The sequence below is a fragment of the Quercus suber genome, unplaced genomic scaffold, assembly GCF_002906115.3.
Source record: "Quercus suber isolate HL8 unplaced genomic scaffold, Cork oak 2.0 scaffold_63, whole genome shotgun sequence".
Lineage (NCBI taxonomy): Eukaryota > Viridiplantae > Streptophyta > Magnoliopsida > Fagales > Fagaceae > Quercus > Quercus suber.
In genome coordinates, this window is record NW_027069528.1 from 1621385 (window position 1) to 1637312 (window position 15928).

At 38.1% G+C, this 15928-nt stretch overlaps 1 protein-coding gene across 1 annotated transcript; it reads left to right on the top strand.

The window, feature by feature from the left end:
- The first annotated feature begins 13237 nt into the window (after positions 1-13237).
- Positions 13238-14509, top strand: LOC111993105 (uncharacterized). The gene is made up of 2 exons (XM_024024964.1): positions 13238-13268; positions 13866-14509. The coding sequence occupies exons 1-2, from the start codon at positions 13238-13240 to the stop codon at positions 14507-14509; spliced, it is 675 nt and encodes a 224-aa protein (XP_023880732.1).
- The last annotated feature ends 1419 nt before the right edge of the window (positions 14510-15928 follow it).

The following is a 15928-nucleotide window of genomic DNA, read 5'->3' on the forward strand; positions in this document are numbered from 1 at the left end:
GGCAACATGTTACTGAATAGACTTATACTGGTCTGGGAGACGTTGTAACCCAGATTCCCCCCAGCCATCAAGGGGTATTGTCATATAGGAGCCACAGACTCAGGCCGGGGTAGGCACAACGTCCTCTTCCCAAGCAATGCAGGCATGGCAACCCAAGTTTCATTTGGATGGTAAGCCACTTCCCGCGAGTGCTAGTGTATAAGTGTGGGAGAAAGGTGAAGGGGGTCATGTTACCTAAAGTTTGGCGCACAGCCTTCTTTTGCCCGAGGACGTGCACGCTTATGAGCAGGGGACGGAGGCGTCTATGTGAAGAAGGTTGCATTGGTTTACTGTTGTGGTAATCTTTCACTTACTGATTTCCTTCTAGCCTTTGTGTGCATTTATTATTATTATTATTATTATTATTTTTAAGGTTGAATTTAATCAACCATTGTATTGGCTTTATTTCATGCCAAATTTTCTTGTAATTTAGCAATTAGTAACCCTGTATTTAGGTGGGAAACATGTAAGGGTAGTGAGTGAGAGAGTGTGAAGAAATGGTCAAGATTGTGCAAGATGTAGAGATTCGCGGCTGGGATTCATGGGTGACTTGCGACTGGCAAGTTGCCAAATGCAGCACACGAGTGAAGCGTGTGAGGAGATGAATAGTCGCGCTAGCTAGAGCACTACAGGACAAAAAGTCTAGCCTGACCGTTCTGTTATCTTGCGGCTTGAACTCGTGACTCAGTCAAGTCGCGAGGCCAAGCCGCCAGACCACCCTGTTTGGGAAAAACTGACTCTTCGCATTCCCTTCTCACCCAAGTATAAATACCCCTTAAACCCACGAAATGTAAAGAGCTTCCAGAGAGAATTTTGAGAGAAAAACCCCAGAGAAAAACAAGATTGATTCATCCACAATTTTCACATAGAACTCTTCAAATTCCTCTACTCTCATACTCTTCAAATTCCTCTACTTTCATCCTCTCCATTGTTACATTCTTGAGAGGTTCTTACCCAAATCCTTTTCTCACTATACCCATATCTGTGAGAAGGTTATTTGGTTCTTTGGAAAGCAGTTAAGAAAGGACCAATGGTTATTGGTTGATGCTATGGGTTACAGCGGAATCCGGTAAGCTAGAAAAGACAAAGGTTCGGCGTAACCTTGTTGGAGCAAGAAGCTTGGAGGGCTTAGGTACCTGGGTAGATTAGGCTTAGAGGGTTTATTGCTGTTCATGTATCCCAACTTCATTTTATAGTGGATTATTGACTGCTTGGAGGGCGGCAGAGAGGTTTTACGCTGAGGGCTTCGGTTTCCTCTTCGAGAACACATTGCTGTGTTGTTCTTGTGTTTGCATCTCTCTTCCCTTAATCTTTGCCATTTAATTTCTGATGTGGATGTGATTTTATTTGGTTTAGATTGTTTATTAATTCTGGTATAAGCTTATAATCATTTTTCGCACATACATTGTTTGATATAAAGTTTGAATTGATAATTTGTATTTTGGGGGTCTAAACGTTCATAGTGTTTTCAACACTATTTGAACTTTCAATTGGTATCAGAGCAGGTGCACTTTTATAGTTTAAACACCTTAGTGCGATCCTTGACCCTGTATTGAGATGGACTGGTCTCAATCTTTAAATGCTCCACCATATTTTGATGGTAGCAACTATGCCTTTTGGAAAGTGAGGATGAGGACATTTTTATGTTCTATGGATGAAACCGTTTGGGATGTGGTGGATATTGGATGGACTAGGTTGGAGGCTGCCAGATCCACATGGGATAAGGCAACCCTCACGGCGTCTAATGCAAATAGCAAGGCACTTAGCGCTATTTTTTGTGGTGTGTCTCTAGAAGAATTCCATAGGATATCTCACATTTCCATTGCCAAGGAGGCATGGTAGATATTGGAGACCACGTATGAGGGAACAAAGAAAGTAAAGGATACCAAGCTACAAATGCTGACCACTCGTTTCGAGGAGCTGAAAATGAGTGAGCATGAGTCTTTTGACTCTTTCTATAGCAAGTTGAACGAAATAGTAATCGACAAGTTCAACTTAGGGGAGAAAACAGAGGACTCTAAAGTTGTGAGGAAAATCCTTAGTTCGTTGCTGGAAAGCTTCCGTGCTAAGGTGACAGCAATTGAAGAGAGCAAGGACCTTGATGATATTAAAGTCCAAGAACTGATAAGCTCACTTTAGACCTATGAACTGTCATTGCCCACCCGAAGGAAGAGTAAATCTCTTGCTCTTAAGATGGTTGAGGAAAGGGTCGAAGTCCATGATTCATCGGATGAAGATATTGTTGATAAGGATGTTGCATATCTTGTGAAATGTTTTTTGAAAATTCTTGAATTCAAGAACAATGGTAAATTTAGTGATAAAGGAAAATTCCAAAGTTCAGGAAGGGAGAAAAAGAAATTCAGAAAGAAAGATTGAAAGGAATCCCAATCTACACAAGAAATCACTTGCTTTGAGTGCAACAGGCATGAACACTTCAAAAAGGAATGTCCTAATTATTTGAAATCAAAAGGCAAGGCATATGCTATAATTCTCAGTGACTTGGATTCATCTAATTCTGATTTTGAGGAAAGTTGTGATAGAGAAGGGAATTACTTTGTCTTTATGACTATTGCTCATGTTGAGTCTTTGGATGACTTGAATTTGCTTGTACAAGAGCTTGGGGAGCATAGTGATGAAGAATCAATGGGAGTTGTTGAAGAATCAGATGTTGAAGAAGATGAAAGCACAACTAGTCTCCAAGAGAACTACAACTCACTCCTTGAGAAGTCGGGAGAGTACACAAGGGTGGCCAAGGCAGTTGTGAAGAAGATGAAGAAAGCAGAGGAGGACTATAGAAGTCTGCTGGTGCGACATAAGGAGGCAAAGTGTGAGATAGAGATGTTGAATGGAGAGCTGACTGAAGCCTATTTGAAGATAAAGTTTCTTGAGCTTGAGGTAGTTCAAGCAAATGCCAAGGAAGAGAGGATCTCCACTAAGAAACTAGATGATGTCATTTCATTTCAGAAGCATTCTTCAGATAAATTCGGGTTGGGATATACCAAAGGAGGTAGTTCAACTGTTAAAATCACCAAGGAAGTGAAATTTATGCAAGCCAAAGAACCCGTAGTGGTTCATTCTATACCTAAGAAAGGAGAGGATGAAAAGATGAATGTGGTTGGCCAATGAGTGTTGAATAGGCCCCGTAACCAATTAGTGATCAGACTTGAAGCTGAGGAAGATCTCTTCCAAGATCACAAAGAGGTCCTAGAATGAATCATTTCCGTCACCATTGCGGATTGCAAGGACATACCAAACCGAATTGTCATAAGCTTAGAGCATTGAAGAATGCTAATGATCAAAGGTTAAGAGGACCAAGAAATGACAAGAGGATATGGGTTGTTGAGCCATCAAGAGGTCGAAATGGTGATCCTGGTGTGATGGACATGATGAAGATGATTGGTGCATTCACCACTTGCTTGGAGAGCTTCACTAGAAGGTTTGAAAGTCCTAACTCTCGTACCCAATCCTATAGGGATATCACCCCAAACGCACGTGACGTGTGGGTGAAGAGGAGTACTCATGCATAAGCATTACAATATGTCCATGCATTAATTCTTCCTATACTTTATGAATATGCTTGGTTGTGTGTTTTTGCTTGTTTGTGTTGAAAAATGTCTGGCTGTTTACTTGTTTCTTTTTAAATGTTTTTACAATGTTGTTTTTTTTTTTATCAATCTTTTCTTACTTTTATGTCAAAAATCCAAAAACACATAAAAAGTAGAAAATCCAAAAAGTTTGATCGACTTTGTTGAGTTTTGTCTCAAAACATGTTTTGACTTGTACCTTTGTACTAATGGCTTTGTACATCTATGAGCATACCTTGTTTCTTATGCACTCATATCATTGTGGAAGAAATCTTGAAATCTATGTGATTGTTGTAAATAGATCTTCAAACTTCATGAATGATTAGTGAATGATTTTGTTGATCTTGAGACATGCATAGACTTGTTCCTATATATCTTCCCACTTTTTATTTTATTGCTTTTAATTAAAGAGCTCACCAAATGTAAATCTTCAAATGAAAAGAGATATTAAGCTGCAAAAGCCTGTCGCACATACTAGTTTTTGACTAGGAAAAAGGGAAAGCGATAAAAAATAAAATTGTATGATGCCCAAAAAGCCAAAGGCTAATTCATCAAAGTGAAATATTAAAAATTTCAAGCATCAATCTCAAAATGAGATGTGTTTAGTCAAAAAGATCAAATGATATGTTGAACATGGAGCCAAATAAAAAGTTTCAAAGATATTGTATTCAAGTTTATGTGGGAGGTCAAATATGCATATTTCTATAATTGAGATGGGTTACATTATTTAGTGCTAGTTGTGTATGCCTTGATTGAATTGATCATTGAAGTTTCACATTAGACTAAGGGCTATCTCATTTTTGATATCCACACACATCACACATGTCTATGTTCAATGAATGTCATATTCATTTGCGTGATTGTACTTGATTAAATGTGTTTTCACATGCTCAATCTTTGTTAATCAAACACCAAAAAGATTTTTTAGTGTTTTAGTTGTCTTTGGAAAGTATTTTACTTTTACAAAAGTTGTCAAAATTTCAAAAATAGTGTTGCCCTATTCTGGCAACTCAGTCGCGGGTTGGTCCAGCTGCATACCCCAGTCACGAACTTTACTCAGAAGGTTTTCACGACTCATTGGCGACTCACTGGTAGGTAAATGCCCTAGTCGCAAAAAATACTTAGAATATTTTTCAAAATTTGAGTTTTTATGATTCTCGCGGCTCAATGTGGTGACTTGTTTGTGGGTGGAAGGTCCAGTCGTGAGGGGTACACAAAGATTTTTGTGGCTTACCTAGAGACTGTCTCGCGGGTAGACCTTCCAGTCGCGAAAAACACTTATAAAGATTTACAAGAATCTTGTTTTCAAAGTGTTTTGCGGCTTAACCTGGCGACTAGCTGGCGACTTGATCCAGTCGCAAAAAAAAAAAAAAAAAAAAAAAAAAAAAAAAAAAAAAAAAAAAAAAAAAAAAATTGATGGGACGGACAATCAGAAGAAAAGCAAATAGACGATCAACAGATGGAAGCAGGAGATAGGAAGATGAAAACTATAAAAGAAGAGCTAGTAAAGCCAGAAAGAGGGGGGGGGGAAAAAAAGCCTGAAGGCCTCCTCGACCTATGGCCGAGGAGCATTCCCCTATTTGTAAGGAAACACTTAGCCTTTTTTATAAGAAAAAGTTTGAGCGTGGTGATCGACGGCCAGCACCTAAGCCTGTCAACCCATTCTCTATAAATTTATTGTTTGGGCTTATTGGGCTGAAATCCAACACGCAATTCAAATTGGGTCCCTACATCAGCAATTTTTATCTAAGAGATAACAACAAAGACTAAATTGACATAAACTAAAAGGTTAAGAATCAAATTAACATAATTAAAAGGTTATGAGCCAAATTGAAATACAGTGTAAAGGATAGCAGCCAAATATGTAGTTTACCGAAGAAAAAATCACACTCCCCCAATAAGCACCACCCAAGCAAGCAGCAAAAATTTTAAAACCTAAGAAGCATAGGCATAGGTATGGGTACAGCCGTACTGGCACAAATATGACATGCACAACAACATGACAATAGGTATGGAGACAGGCAAATTTCACCCCTAAAGTTTATTATGCATTTGCAATAGTGTTTGTTCTTTGTTTAACTGACTAAATTTAATAAAAGAATTGAATATAAAATAGTACCTCACGCAACTTTAGCAGTAGATCCTGTAATTTGTATTCACGCTAGCCTATTTATAATATGGTTTCTTCTGAGTCAGAATCTAATTGTTGTATTTTCTAGAAATCAGAAAGCTATAAATGTTGGGAAAAATTCAATATAACTGTGAATAAATTTCAGCAAACACAATGGAAGCACAACCATACAAGAATACAAAGATTTATGTGAAAACCCTTTCTTCTTAAAGGGAAAACCACAGGACAAACTTCAAATAATTTGAGATTACAATCCTTAGAAATACAACTTGAGGAAAAAAAAAACTCTCTTTCTTTTCACTCACTGCTCTCTTCCTCACTGTGTATCTCTTATAATTTTGTCTTGCTCTCTATATTTTTCTCTTCTATTTTGCTTGCTCTCTTCAAGACTTTACTTAGTCCTCACTTTCCCTGCTTCTGCACGAAATGGCCAAATGGTCTTTCCTTTTATTTCTTCACCTTTTTCTTCTTTTCTTCCCTCCACACTCTTCACATCAAGTTGCAAACCACCTACCTTGACTTTTGTACATCCCTTTATAAATGGTGGTGAACTTTTGTACATAATTATCAATCAATCAATATATATATATATATATAAGTAGAGAATTCATGCGTAAAAGTATAAGATTTTGTCATGTGGCACACTCTATGAAGATAATTGAAATACTCTTAATCCACATTAGAGATAAGAATAAATTTAAAAATAGAGACTCTTTATTTCCTTTGATTCAATGTTTCAAGATAACTTTTTATTATATTTTTTATTCAATGTTTTAACACTAATATTTGTTTCATTTGGTTCAAGATTTCAAGATTTTTCCTCTCTCTTACACACAAAAATCTCTTTGCATTTACATTCATCATTTTCACTTCTACTCCTTTATATATACATGTCTAGAGCCCTTTATGCCAGCCCATCTCAAATACACTCAGACAAAAAACGATGTCATTTACCATCAATTTTTTCAATGATACCTACATAACTCCAATATTGCAGTACCATTTGATCCTAACCCGTATGAGTAGGCTATAACCAAGGAAGAGGGCTTGCGTTTTTAATTTAGTGACAGTAGCTTACAATTTTGATATTACAGTCAGACGTTGTGGATTTTGTGAAGGTCATGATTCGCTTTGAGTCTTGAGTGTTTGGAATTTTGTTTTGGAAAAGTCATAAATATTTTTGTTTTAGAACTAAAGAATTGATTATTGATGAAGTTGGCTTTTTTTTTTCCTTTTTCCTTTTCTTTTTTGAAATTTTGAGCTAAAACTCATAATTTGTAGGATTTTTTGTAGGTTTTTTTTTTACTGCTATTTTATGCGGTATGGACCATATTGTGATAAAAATAAAAATCAATGATGATTTCAAAGTATTTTCTGCCTTTTTTTTTTAAGATATAGAAGCCCAACTAAAGACAATTTAATTTTGATAAATGGATATGTTTTTAGCCAATTTCTCTTTGTTTATTCATGTTCTCTTTATGTTGATACTTACAAATGATTTCCTTAATTTCATTAAGATAAGTTTGCAATTGAGGTCTCTATATTTGATTGTGAGAATAATGTGACTGAGGAAGTGTTTGAGAGGATGCTTAAATTTATATAATTTTAAGATATAAAAGTATTTTATGCTTTAAATTCTTATTTATAGGTTTCAAAATCATTAAATCAATTTAAAAAATAAAATCTACTACTTTAAGAGTAAACTAGCATTTGACCCACGCAATGCGTGGGATCAAATGAACCAATGTTAAACTTTAATTACAAAAAATTAGACTTAAATTGCAAAAACATTATATCATTACATTTCTAAAATAGCTATTATGATCAACTTAACATAAGAATTATATCATAAAAAATCAAGAGACATATACAAATGTTATAGTGAATAATAGAATCAATTCAAGAAGTAAGGTAAATATATGTGGTACAAATAGAAAAATGTAAGGTTTGTCAAGCAAGATGAGGTTTGGCAAAACAAAAGAAGTTTATCTTCATCTTGTGATAATGACAAAGACACAATAGCTATTGATGAGGGTAATCTCTATCTTCACCTTATGATCATGATGAAGATGCAACAACCAACAACCTGTTATGATATAGCACATCAAGGGAAAGAATCAATCAATCAACCAAAGAATTGAACATACTAAGGACACACACAAAAGAACTCTCACCAAAGTGTTTGACTTCCTTAAAAAAAGTGGCTCAAGCCACAGCAAACCTTGAAATGTAATTTGATGGGAATAAAAACCCAAACAATATGATACTTCACAACAAAGATTGCGTGATTTAAAAAATGGAAAATAAATTGAATCTAAATTAAGTCAAATCAATGTCAAGAATAAGAAAACATTTTTTTTCACATTAAATTCAGTAAAGAAAATTGAGTATAGCACATACACAACAAACTGAATTGGTGAAAAAACGTTCAGCTGATCCAAGTTCAATCAAACATAAACTCTATCAATTTATATAATATAAAAATCAGATATAGTAACTTCACTTTTTTGCTTAGCATCAAGACAACAATTTACTATTAAATTCTCACATTACTATCATAGTATCATCGTAAGCCAATCAGACCAAATGTTATAAAAGGATAAAATGAGTAAGACCTGGTATGCCAAGGGAATTGAGTTTTATAAAAATAAACAAACAATCAACATTCTAATTTTTGTGCCATTAAAAAAATTGTGAAAAGAATTTCGTTAGAAAACTATGAAGATTTGCCTGTACCCATTATTTTTTTTTTTTGAGAAAGTGCCTGTACCCATTATTGATCAACAAATCTGGCCTTAGTATCATATAAATTAAGTACCAACACATATTTCAATGAATTACTCATTTTCAATGAGTCTTATGTAATTTAGACGGTAAATAAGTAATCTACATTTAAAGCTGATGACCATCATTAAGCACAGTTTGTTCATTATTTAATGGGGAAGGCCTTATTATTAGTCTATATAATATAACATAGATAGGTTTATGTTATGAATAATAGCTCATAGGATAATTAGATGAGATCATCCATGGTATCTAGATGGCTGGCCATTAGATGAATAATGAGTAATTACAATTAACAGATACTGTTAGTAACTAATGATGATGAACAAACTTGGCTAATATATGAATAAAAATTATTATTAAACAGTTTATGGCTTGATGGGTTAACATACTGAACAAATAGTGGTATTCTCTTAATATTAGGAAATTTGGTGATTGATAATTGATTTGGTGATATAATGTGGTGGTAATTTGCCAATGAGTAATAATTTCCAATTAGTCACTGATTTCAATTTATAATCACAAAGTCATAATAACCGGAAATCTATGATCTCTATATACCCATTAACAGAAATTGTGAGTATATAATTGCATCAACTCACTCAAACATTTGTGGGATAAACTCACATCAATTTCAATATGGACCCAGTGTGGTTTTCAAGATGTCTGTCGTAGATAATCATTCATCTAATTTGTGAAACAACTACCAATTTTCCCATACATGCCAATTAATGATTGAAAAGGGCTTGTTGGCAAAAAAATCAAAACAAAACTGAAAATCCAAATACTTTAATATAAACCAATCCAACCAAAATACCCAAAATTAAGTCATATTTCATACCCAAATCTGAGAAAGAAAGAATAAAAAAACTTTACCAGATCTAAGGTCGATCTTGGTGTTGATGATACTTGATTGTGTGCCTACGGTTCTGTGTGCTTACGGACTGCATCTGTCTATGGTTCCGGTGGACTGCATCTGTCAAGTGAACGGACGATGGCGGGAAAAACTGACGGTGATGGCAGGCTTAGATATTTCTCTTTTGGCGGCTTAGGAACTTTGTCTCTCTATCTCTGTATCTCTGTAGAAGCCTGGATTGTCTTACGTATTGACGCAATTGGCGGACAGATTTCTCAGACTTTTGCGCTCTCTCTACTCTGCCCCTTCTCTGTTTAACGGATTGTCTAGGTATGGGTTTGGAAATCGTTTTTGAACATTTTCTAGAGTAAAGGATACTGAACCGATGCAGTGTTTGGGTTTGAGTTTTTTCTAAAGCGGGTTTGTGTTTTTATAAGTTTCTTCCAAAACGACGCACCGAGCGAAATTTTAAAGAAAAACTATACACGTGGCAGAATTTTAAGGGGCCTTTTTAGCTAACGTGTCAGCACCTTATTAAAAGCTTCTGCTATTATATATAGTATTAGATTAGATTTTTTTAAAAGGCCAAAGGATCAAATAAACATAGTAAAAAAAAAAAAAATAATAATAATAAACATAGTAAATAACAATAAATAAGAAAGAACGTTCCCTTAAGCTAATTAAACCATAAATTTTTTTTATTTAAACCACTCAAATTATGTAAGAGAGCTTTGGGTTAACTGGTGGTGGTGCTTAAAATTTCTCTTTGTTTGCTTAAATGATTTGACTCAATTGGTGGGATTTTTTTTTTTTTTTTTTTTTGCTATTGTTTTAATCCACCTTTATGTGATGAATATTTGTTGTGAACCTGGAATGATTTGTTCTTGATGTTTTGGTAGCCTCTAGTATTTGTTCAAAAGAAGATTGTTGTAAACCCATTATTTTATACTGGAAGTCTTTACTAGACTAGGAAATACGTGCACCCAGTTCTTTCATTCTTGCATTTTCATTGAAAAAGCTGTGTCACCATACTCAAGGTTATCAAACGATTAGGAGCTGAATTGCTGATTGACACAACCAAAGTTTTGTAAGTATCTGGTAATGAACTCAACAAAAGTAGTGCTAGCAGCCTTGCACCTCATCATCTGACACAAGTTTTACAGTATAAAACTCAATCAACACCTCTTGGAAGTCACTCAAGTGCTCGGCTTTTTTTTTTTTTTTTTTTTTGCTATTGTTTTAATCCACCTTTATGTGATGAATATTTGTTGTGAACCTGGAATGATTTGTTCTTGATGTTTTGGTAGCCTCTAGTATTTGTTCAAAAGAAGATTGTTGTAAACCCATTATTTTATACTGGAAGTCTTTACTAGACTAGGAAATACGTGCACCCAGTTCTTTCATTCTTGCATTTTCATTGAAAAAGCTGTGTCACCATACTCAAGGTTATCAAACGATTAGGAGCTGAATTGCTGATTGACACAACCAAAGTTTTGTAAGTATCTGGTAATGAACTCAACAAAAGTAGTGCTAGCAGCCTTGCACCTCATCATCTGACACAAGTTTTACAGTATAAAACTCAATCAACACCTCTTGGAAGTCACTCAAGTGCTCGGCAACCCCTTGCCCATCCTTATACTTCAAGTTCACAGGCTTTCTTATCATAAAGACTTTGTTTTGCGCGACCTTGCAATCATTCAGAATCTCTAATCATCTCTAATCGTTTGTCCTATTACTAGTAAAACCTACTACCGTTATTTTTTCTCACGTAGGTCTCTCTAGAGGGGCCTAGGTCGATGAAACCCATGCCTCTATTCCTCAAATAGAGCTTCTTTTTCCCCTGGTGGAAACTCGGTTTTTTTCTCCTAGTTTTTTCCTCATAACTCTTCACTCCATACCATATACCAACCTTGCTGCGTGCTCTGCGAATGGAAGACCTTGCAACCAAGTGGGAACGACTGTCCCTCAAGGCGAAGGAGCACGATACCGTCGACCTTCCCCTTGTCATAGAGAGCAACAGCAGAGTCCTTGTCGCCAAACTCTTCACCAAACGTAGAGTAAATCTGGAAGCACTTACAAGAACTCTACGAAGCATGTGGCGCACCGTCCAAACCTTTGAGGTTCATGATCTGGGTTCAAATACAACTCTGATTCGCTTCGACAATGACGCTGATCCACAGAAGATTCTTTCGCAGGGCCTTGGTCTTTCGATAAATACTTGATTGGTCTATATAACCCCAAAGGTGAAGAATCGGTGGACAACGCAGCTTTTGCGCGAGCATCCTTTTGGGTTCAGATTCACAACCTTCCCCTTCGGCGAATGAACAAAGCCACCGCGGAAGCCATAGGCCGAACGTTGGGCACTGTTGAACAGGTTGATGCATCGCCTACTGGTGAATATCACGGCCGTTACCTCAGAGTCCGTATCACTCTCGATATCAACCAACCCCTATGTAGAGGAAGAATGGTGAACGTTGGTGAGATGGAACCTCAATGGGTGTCCTTCCAGTACGAACGACTACCGATTTTCTGCTACTGGTGCGGGCACCTCAACCACGACGAAAAAGACTGCTCACTATGGACTGATAGCGGCGGCACGTTGAATATTGATGACCAACAGTACGGTGCTTGGCTGCGAGCCTCCACGACCAATCTTCAACAACCACAAGTTGTCAACTGCAACAACAAACCAAATATCAATGCTCCTCGTGGCCCACCCCACCTTCCTCGTCAAAAGCCATCTCCAACCACAGAACAAGCTTCCGAGACGGCGGCGGGTACTGAAGCATCGGTTCCGAAGCCGACTTCCACCGATATGGCTATCCCTTCAAACCCGGAATCAGTTACGCTACATTCTCCAACTAATATGGAAATTTTGGCAAATTTGAATCTTTTCAACGTGCATATCACGGAGATTGACAATGATTTGAAAAATTTTCCAAACACTTCACAGTCAACCACCCCACTTAAGGCAGGTACAGATTCTGCAGACCCACTTGCGCCATGCTCTCCAAACCTCGTACACCCTATCATTCCCGTAGTACATGTCAGTACTCCCTGCCTGACTGACACCCAAACCAAACACGTGTTGAATCCGGAGCACGTGCACTCTAGTGGGCCAAAAAATGTCCTAAACCCAGCCCAAGGAACATGGAAAAGAATTAGGCCTCCTAAATTAGTACTTGACACAAAGCCCACCACCTTGCTAAGTACTGGGCCAAAACGTAAAACTGAGGATATGTCTACCATGCATGACTCTTCTTTGGATAAAAAACAGAAGTTAGATGAGGAAGCGAAAAGCTTGGGAAAGATTATGGCAGACAACCTGGGATCGGCGGTGGCTACTTGGCAGCACCGCCGGGTCCAATGAATATCTTGAGCTGGAACTGTCGGGGGCTTGGGAACCCTCGAATAGTTAACGCTCTCAAGAGAGCATTCAAAAAACAAGCTCCCCTCTGTGTCTTCTTGATGGAGACAAAGCTTTCTACAGATCAGTTGAACGCTAAAAAGCAGCACTGGGATTATAATCAAGGCTTGGTGGTCTTTAGTGATGGCTTGAGTGGCGACTTAGCTCTTCTGTGGAAACCTGATACTAAGGTACATGTACAGAACTTCTCACGTTGGTTTATTCAAGGTATCTGTGATTCAACTGGGAGGTGGCAGGAGGATGATCACACTACAGAGACCATTATTCTAGAATACTTTGACAATATTTTCTGCTCCAATGGCCCTACTAATACTTCATTGCTTGTTGATGCTATTCAACTAGTGGTAACAGAAGACATGAATAAGTTTTTGACTCAACCTTTTACAACGGATGAGGTTCACAGAGCTCTCAAATAGATGCATCCAAAAAAATCTCTTGGACCTGATGGTATGCCTCATCTTTTCTTTCAACACTTTTGGTCTCTTACGGGTGCATGTGTCACAAAAATTGTTCTAGACTTTTTGAACTTAGGCAGTGTGCCTCAAAATTTCAATGAAACACACATTGTACTCATCCCAAAAGTCAAAAACCCTACAAAAATAACTCAGTATCAGCCAATAAGTCTTTGTAATGTCATCTCTAGGCTTACATCCAAAGTCATTGCTAATAGACTGAAGCGTTTCCTGCCATCTATTATTAGTGAAAATTAGAGTGCATTTATGTCTGATCGCCTCATCATTGATAATGTTGTTATTGCTTTTGAAATTATGCACCACCTAAACCAAAAAACTAGGGGTAAATTTTGTGAGATGGCTTTGAATTTAGATATGAGCAAAGCTTTTGATCGTGTTGAATGGGGTTGCTTAAAACAAATTATGCAGAAAATGGGTTTCAATGAGAGATAGGTAAATCTTATGATACAATGTATTACCTCTGTTACATACTCTGTCAGGATAAATGGTAAACCCCGAGGCCACATTATCCCTACGCGGGGTTTGAGGCAAGGGGACACCATTTCCCCTTTCTTGTTTCTCTTTTGTGCAGAGGGACTGTCAGCACTTCTACACCAATCTTCAGCACAGGGTCATCTTCAGGGGGTTTCTACTAGTGCACATGGCCCACGGATCTCCCACTTATTCTTTGCTGATGACAGCATCATTTTTTGCCAAGCAACCACAGAACAATGCAGCCATCTGGAGCAACTTTTGGATATATATGAAAAAGCTTCAGGCCAACAGCTTAATAGGGAAAAGACTACTCTCTTCTTTAGCCGGAATACTCCGCCAGACATTCAGGAAGCCATCAAAAATCGCTTTGGGGCAGAGGTCATTCGACAACATGAAACTTATCTGGGGTTACCTTCACTAGTGGGCAGATCAAAACAAAACACTTTCAGAGCTCTAAAGGAGAAGCTTGATAACAAACTTTCAGGGTGGAAGGAGAAGATGTTATCTCAAGCGGGTAAAGAAGTTCTTATCAAGGCGGTAGCACAAGCTATCCCTATATACACTATGAGTGTCTTCAAGCTCCCTGATGCTCTCTGTGATGACTTGACTAGAATGATTCGAAAGTTTTGGTGGGGCCAAAAAGATGGTAGAAATAAAATGGCGTGGCTTAGCTGGGAAAAAATGTGCGCCCCCAAGGAGAAGGATGGGTTGGGCTTTCGAGACCTAAAAAACTTAACCTAGCCTTATTGGCCAAACAAGGATGGCGGCTACAGAAATATTCACAATCACTGGTCTACAGGGTAATGAAGGCCCGTTATTTCCCAAGCACAAACTTCTTAAATGCAAAACTGGGCTCCAAACCCTCATACGCATGGCGCAACATCTTCTCAGCCCTATCGGTAGTGAAAGCGGGATGCCGGTGGCAAGTGGGGGATGGTACATCCATTGGCATCTGGACTGACCGCTGGATACCACAACCATCGACCTTCCGAGTGATATCACCATCAGCTTCACTGCTGTTGGACTCGAAGGTTAGCTCCTTTATCAACTCGGACTCTAGTGATTGGGATGTTCCACTGATCACACAAACCTTCCTATCTAACGATGTCAACTCCATCCTCGGCATTCCAATAAGTCGCCACAAACTGAGGGACAAATTGGTATGGGCCTACACACCTAAAGGGAGTTTCACAGTCAACAGTGCCTACAAGGTGGCGCTATCCATGACCCAAAGCTCTCATACTACTAAGACCTCCCACAGCACAAGCCAAAGCAACTTCTGGCGAATGATCTAGAACCTCCATATACCAAACAAAATAAAGCTCTCTACTTGGCGAGCCTACCAAAATATCCTACCTACGAAAGCAAATCTATGCCATCGCCACGTCCTTGATAACCCCATTTGTGAAGCATGTGGCCTAGCCCCAGAGACTACAAGACACCTTTTTTGGGATTGCCATATTGCAAAAGAAACATGGAAACTTTCTGATATCCCTTTTGATAAACATGGCATCAGCTACAGAGATTTCATGGATTTTCTTTGGCATTTGGTTTTCACTCAACATGTGGGTACAGACATCCTTGAGCTTATTGTTACTACAGCATGGAGTATTTGGTTTAGCAGAAACAAGACACGACATGGAGCCACCCGCCAACCACCTCATGAGATAATGACCAAAGCTCGTTTTTTGCTTATAGAGTACCAGGATGCCCACTGTAAGGTTGAATTTAATCAACCATCTAATTGGCTTTATTCCGTGACCAATTTGCTTGTAATTTAGCACTTAGTAACCCCGTATTTAGGTGGGAAAATTGTAAGGGTAGTGTGTGAGAAGATGTGAAGAAAAGCTCAAGAGTGTGCAAGAAAAACAGAGTCTCGCGACTAGGACTCGCGGGTGGTTCGCGACTGGCAAGCCGCGAAAGGCAGTCACGTGAGAGGCACACTGGGAAGCTGAAGGGTCGCGCCAGCTGTCACGCTACAGGACAAAAGTTCCAGTCTGGCCAGGCCATTACGTCGCGACTTGATTTCGTGACTTGGATAAGCCGCGAGATCAAGTCGCCAACTTGCCCTGTTTGGCAAAAATTGACGTTTTGCATTCCCTTCTCACCCTACTATATATACACCCTTATACCCATCATATTGAGAGAACTGCCAGAGAG

Bases quoted from the DNA above. Each gene is read 5' to 3' on its own strand.
- LOC111993105 (XM_024024964.1), top strand. From the start codon at position 13,238: ATGCATCCAAAAAAATCTCTTGGACCTGATG. The intron at 13,269-13,865 runs GTATGCCTCATC...TCTTTTGTGCAG, and splicing joins AAAATCTCTTGGACCTGATG to AGGGACTGTCAGCACTTCTA.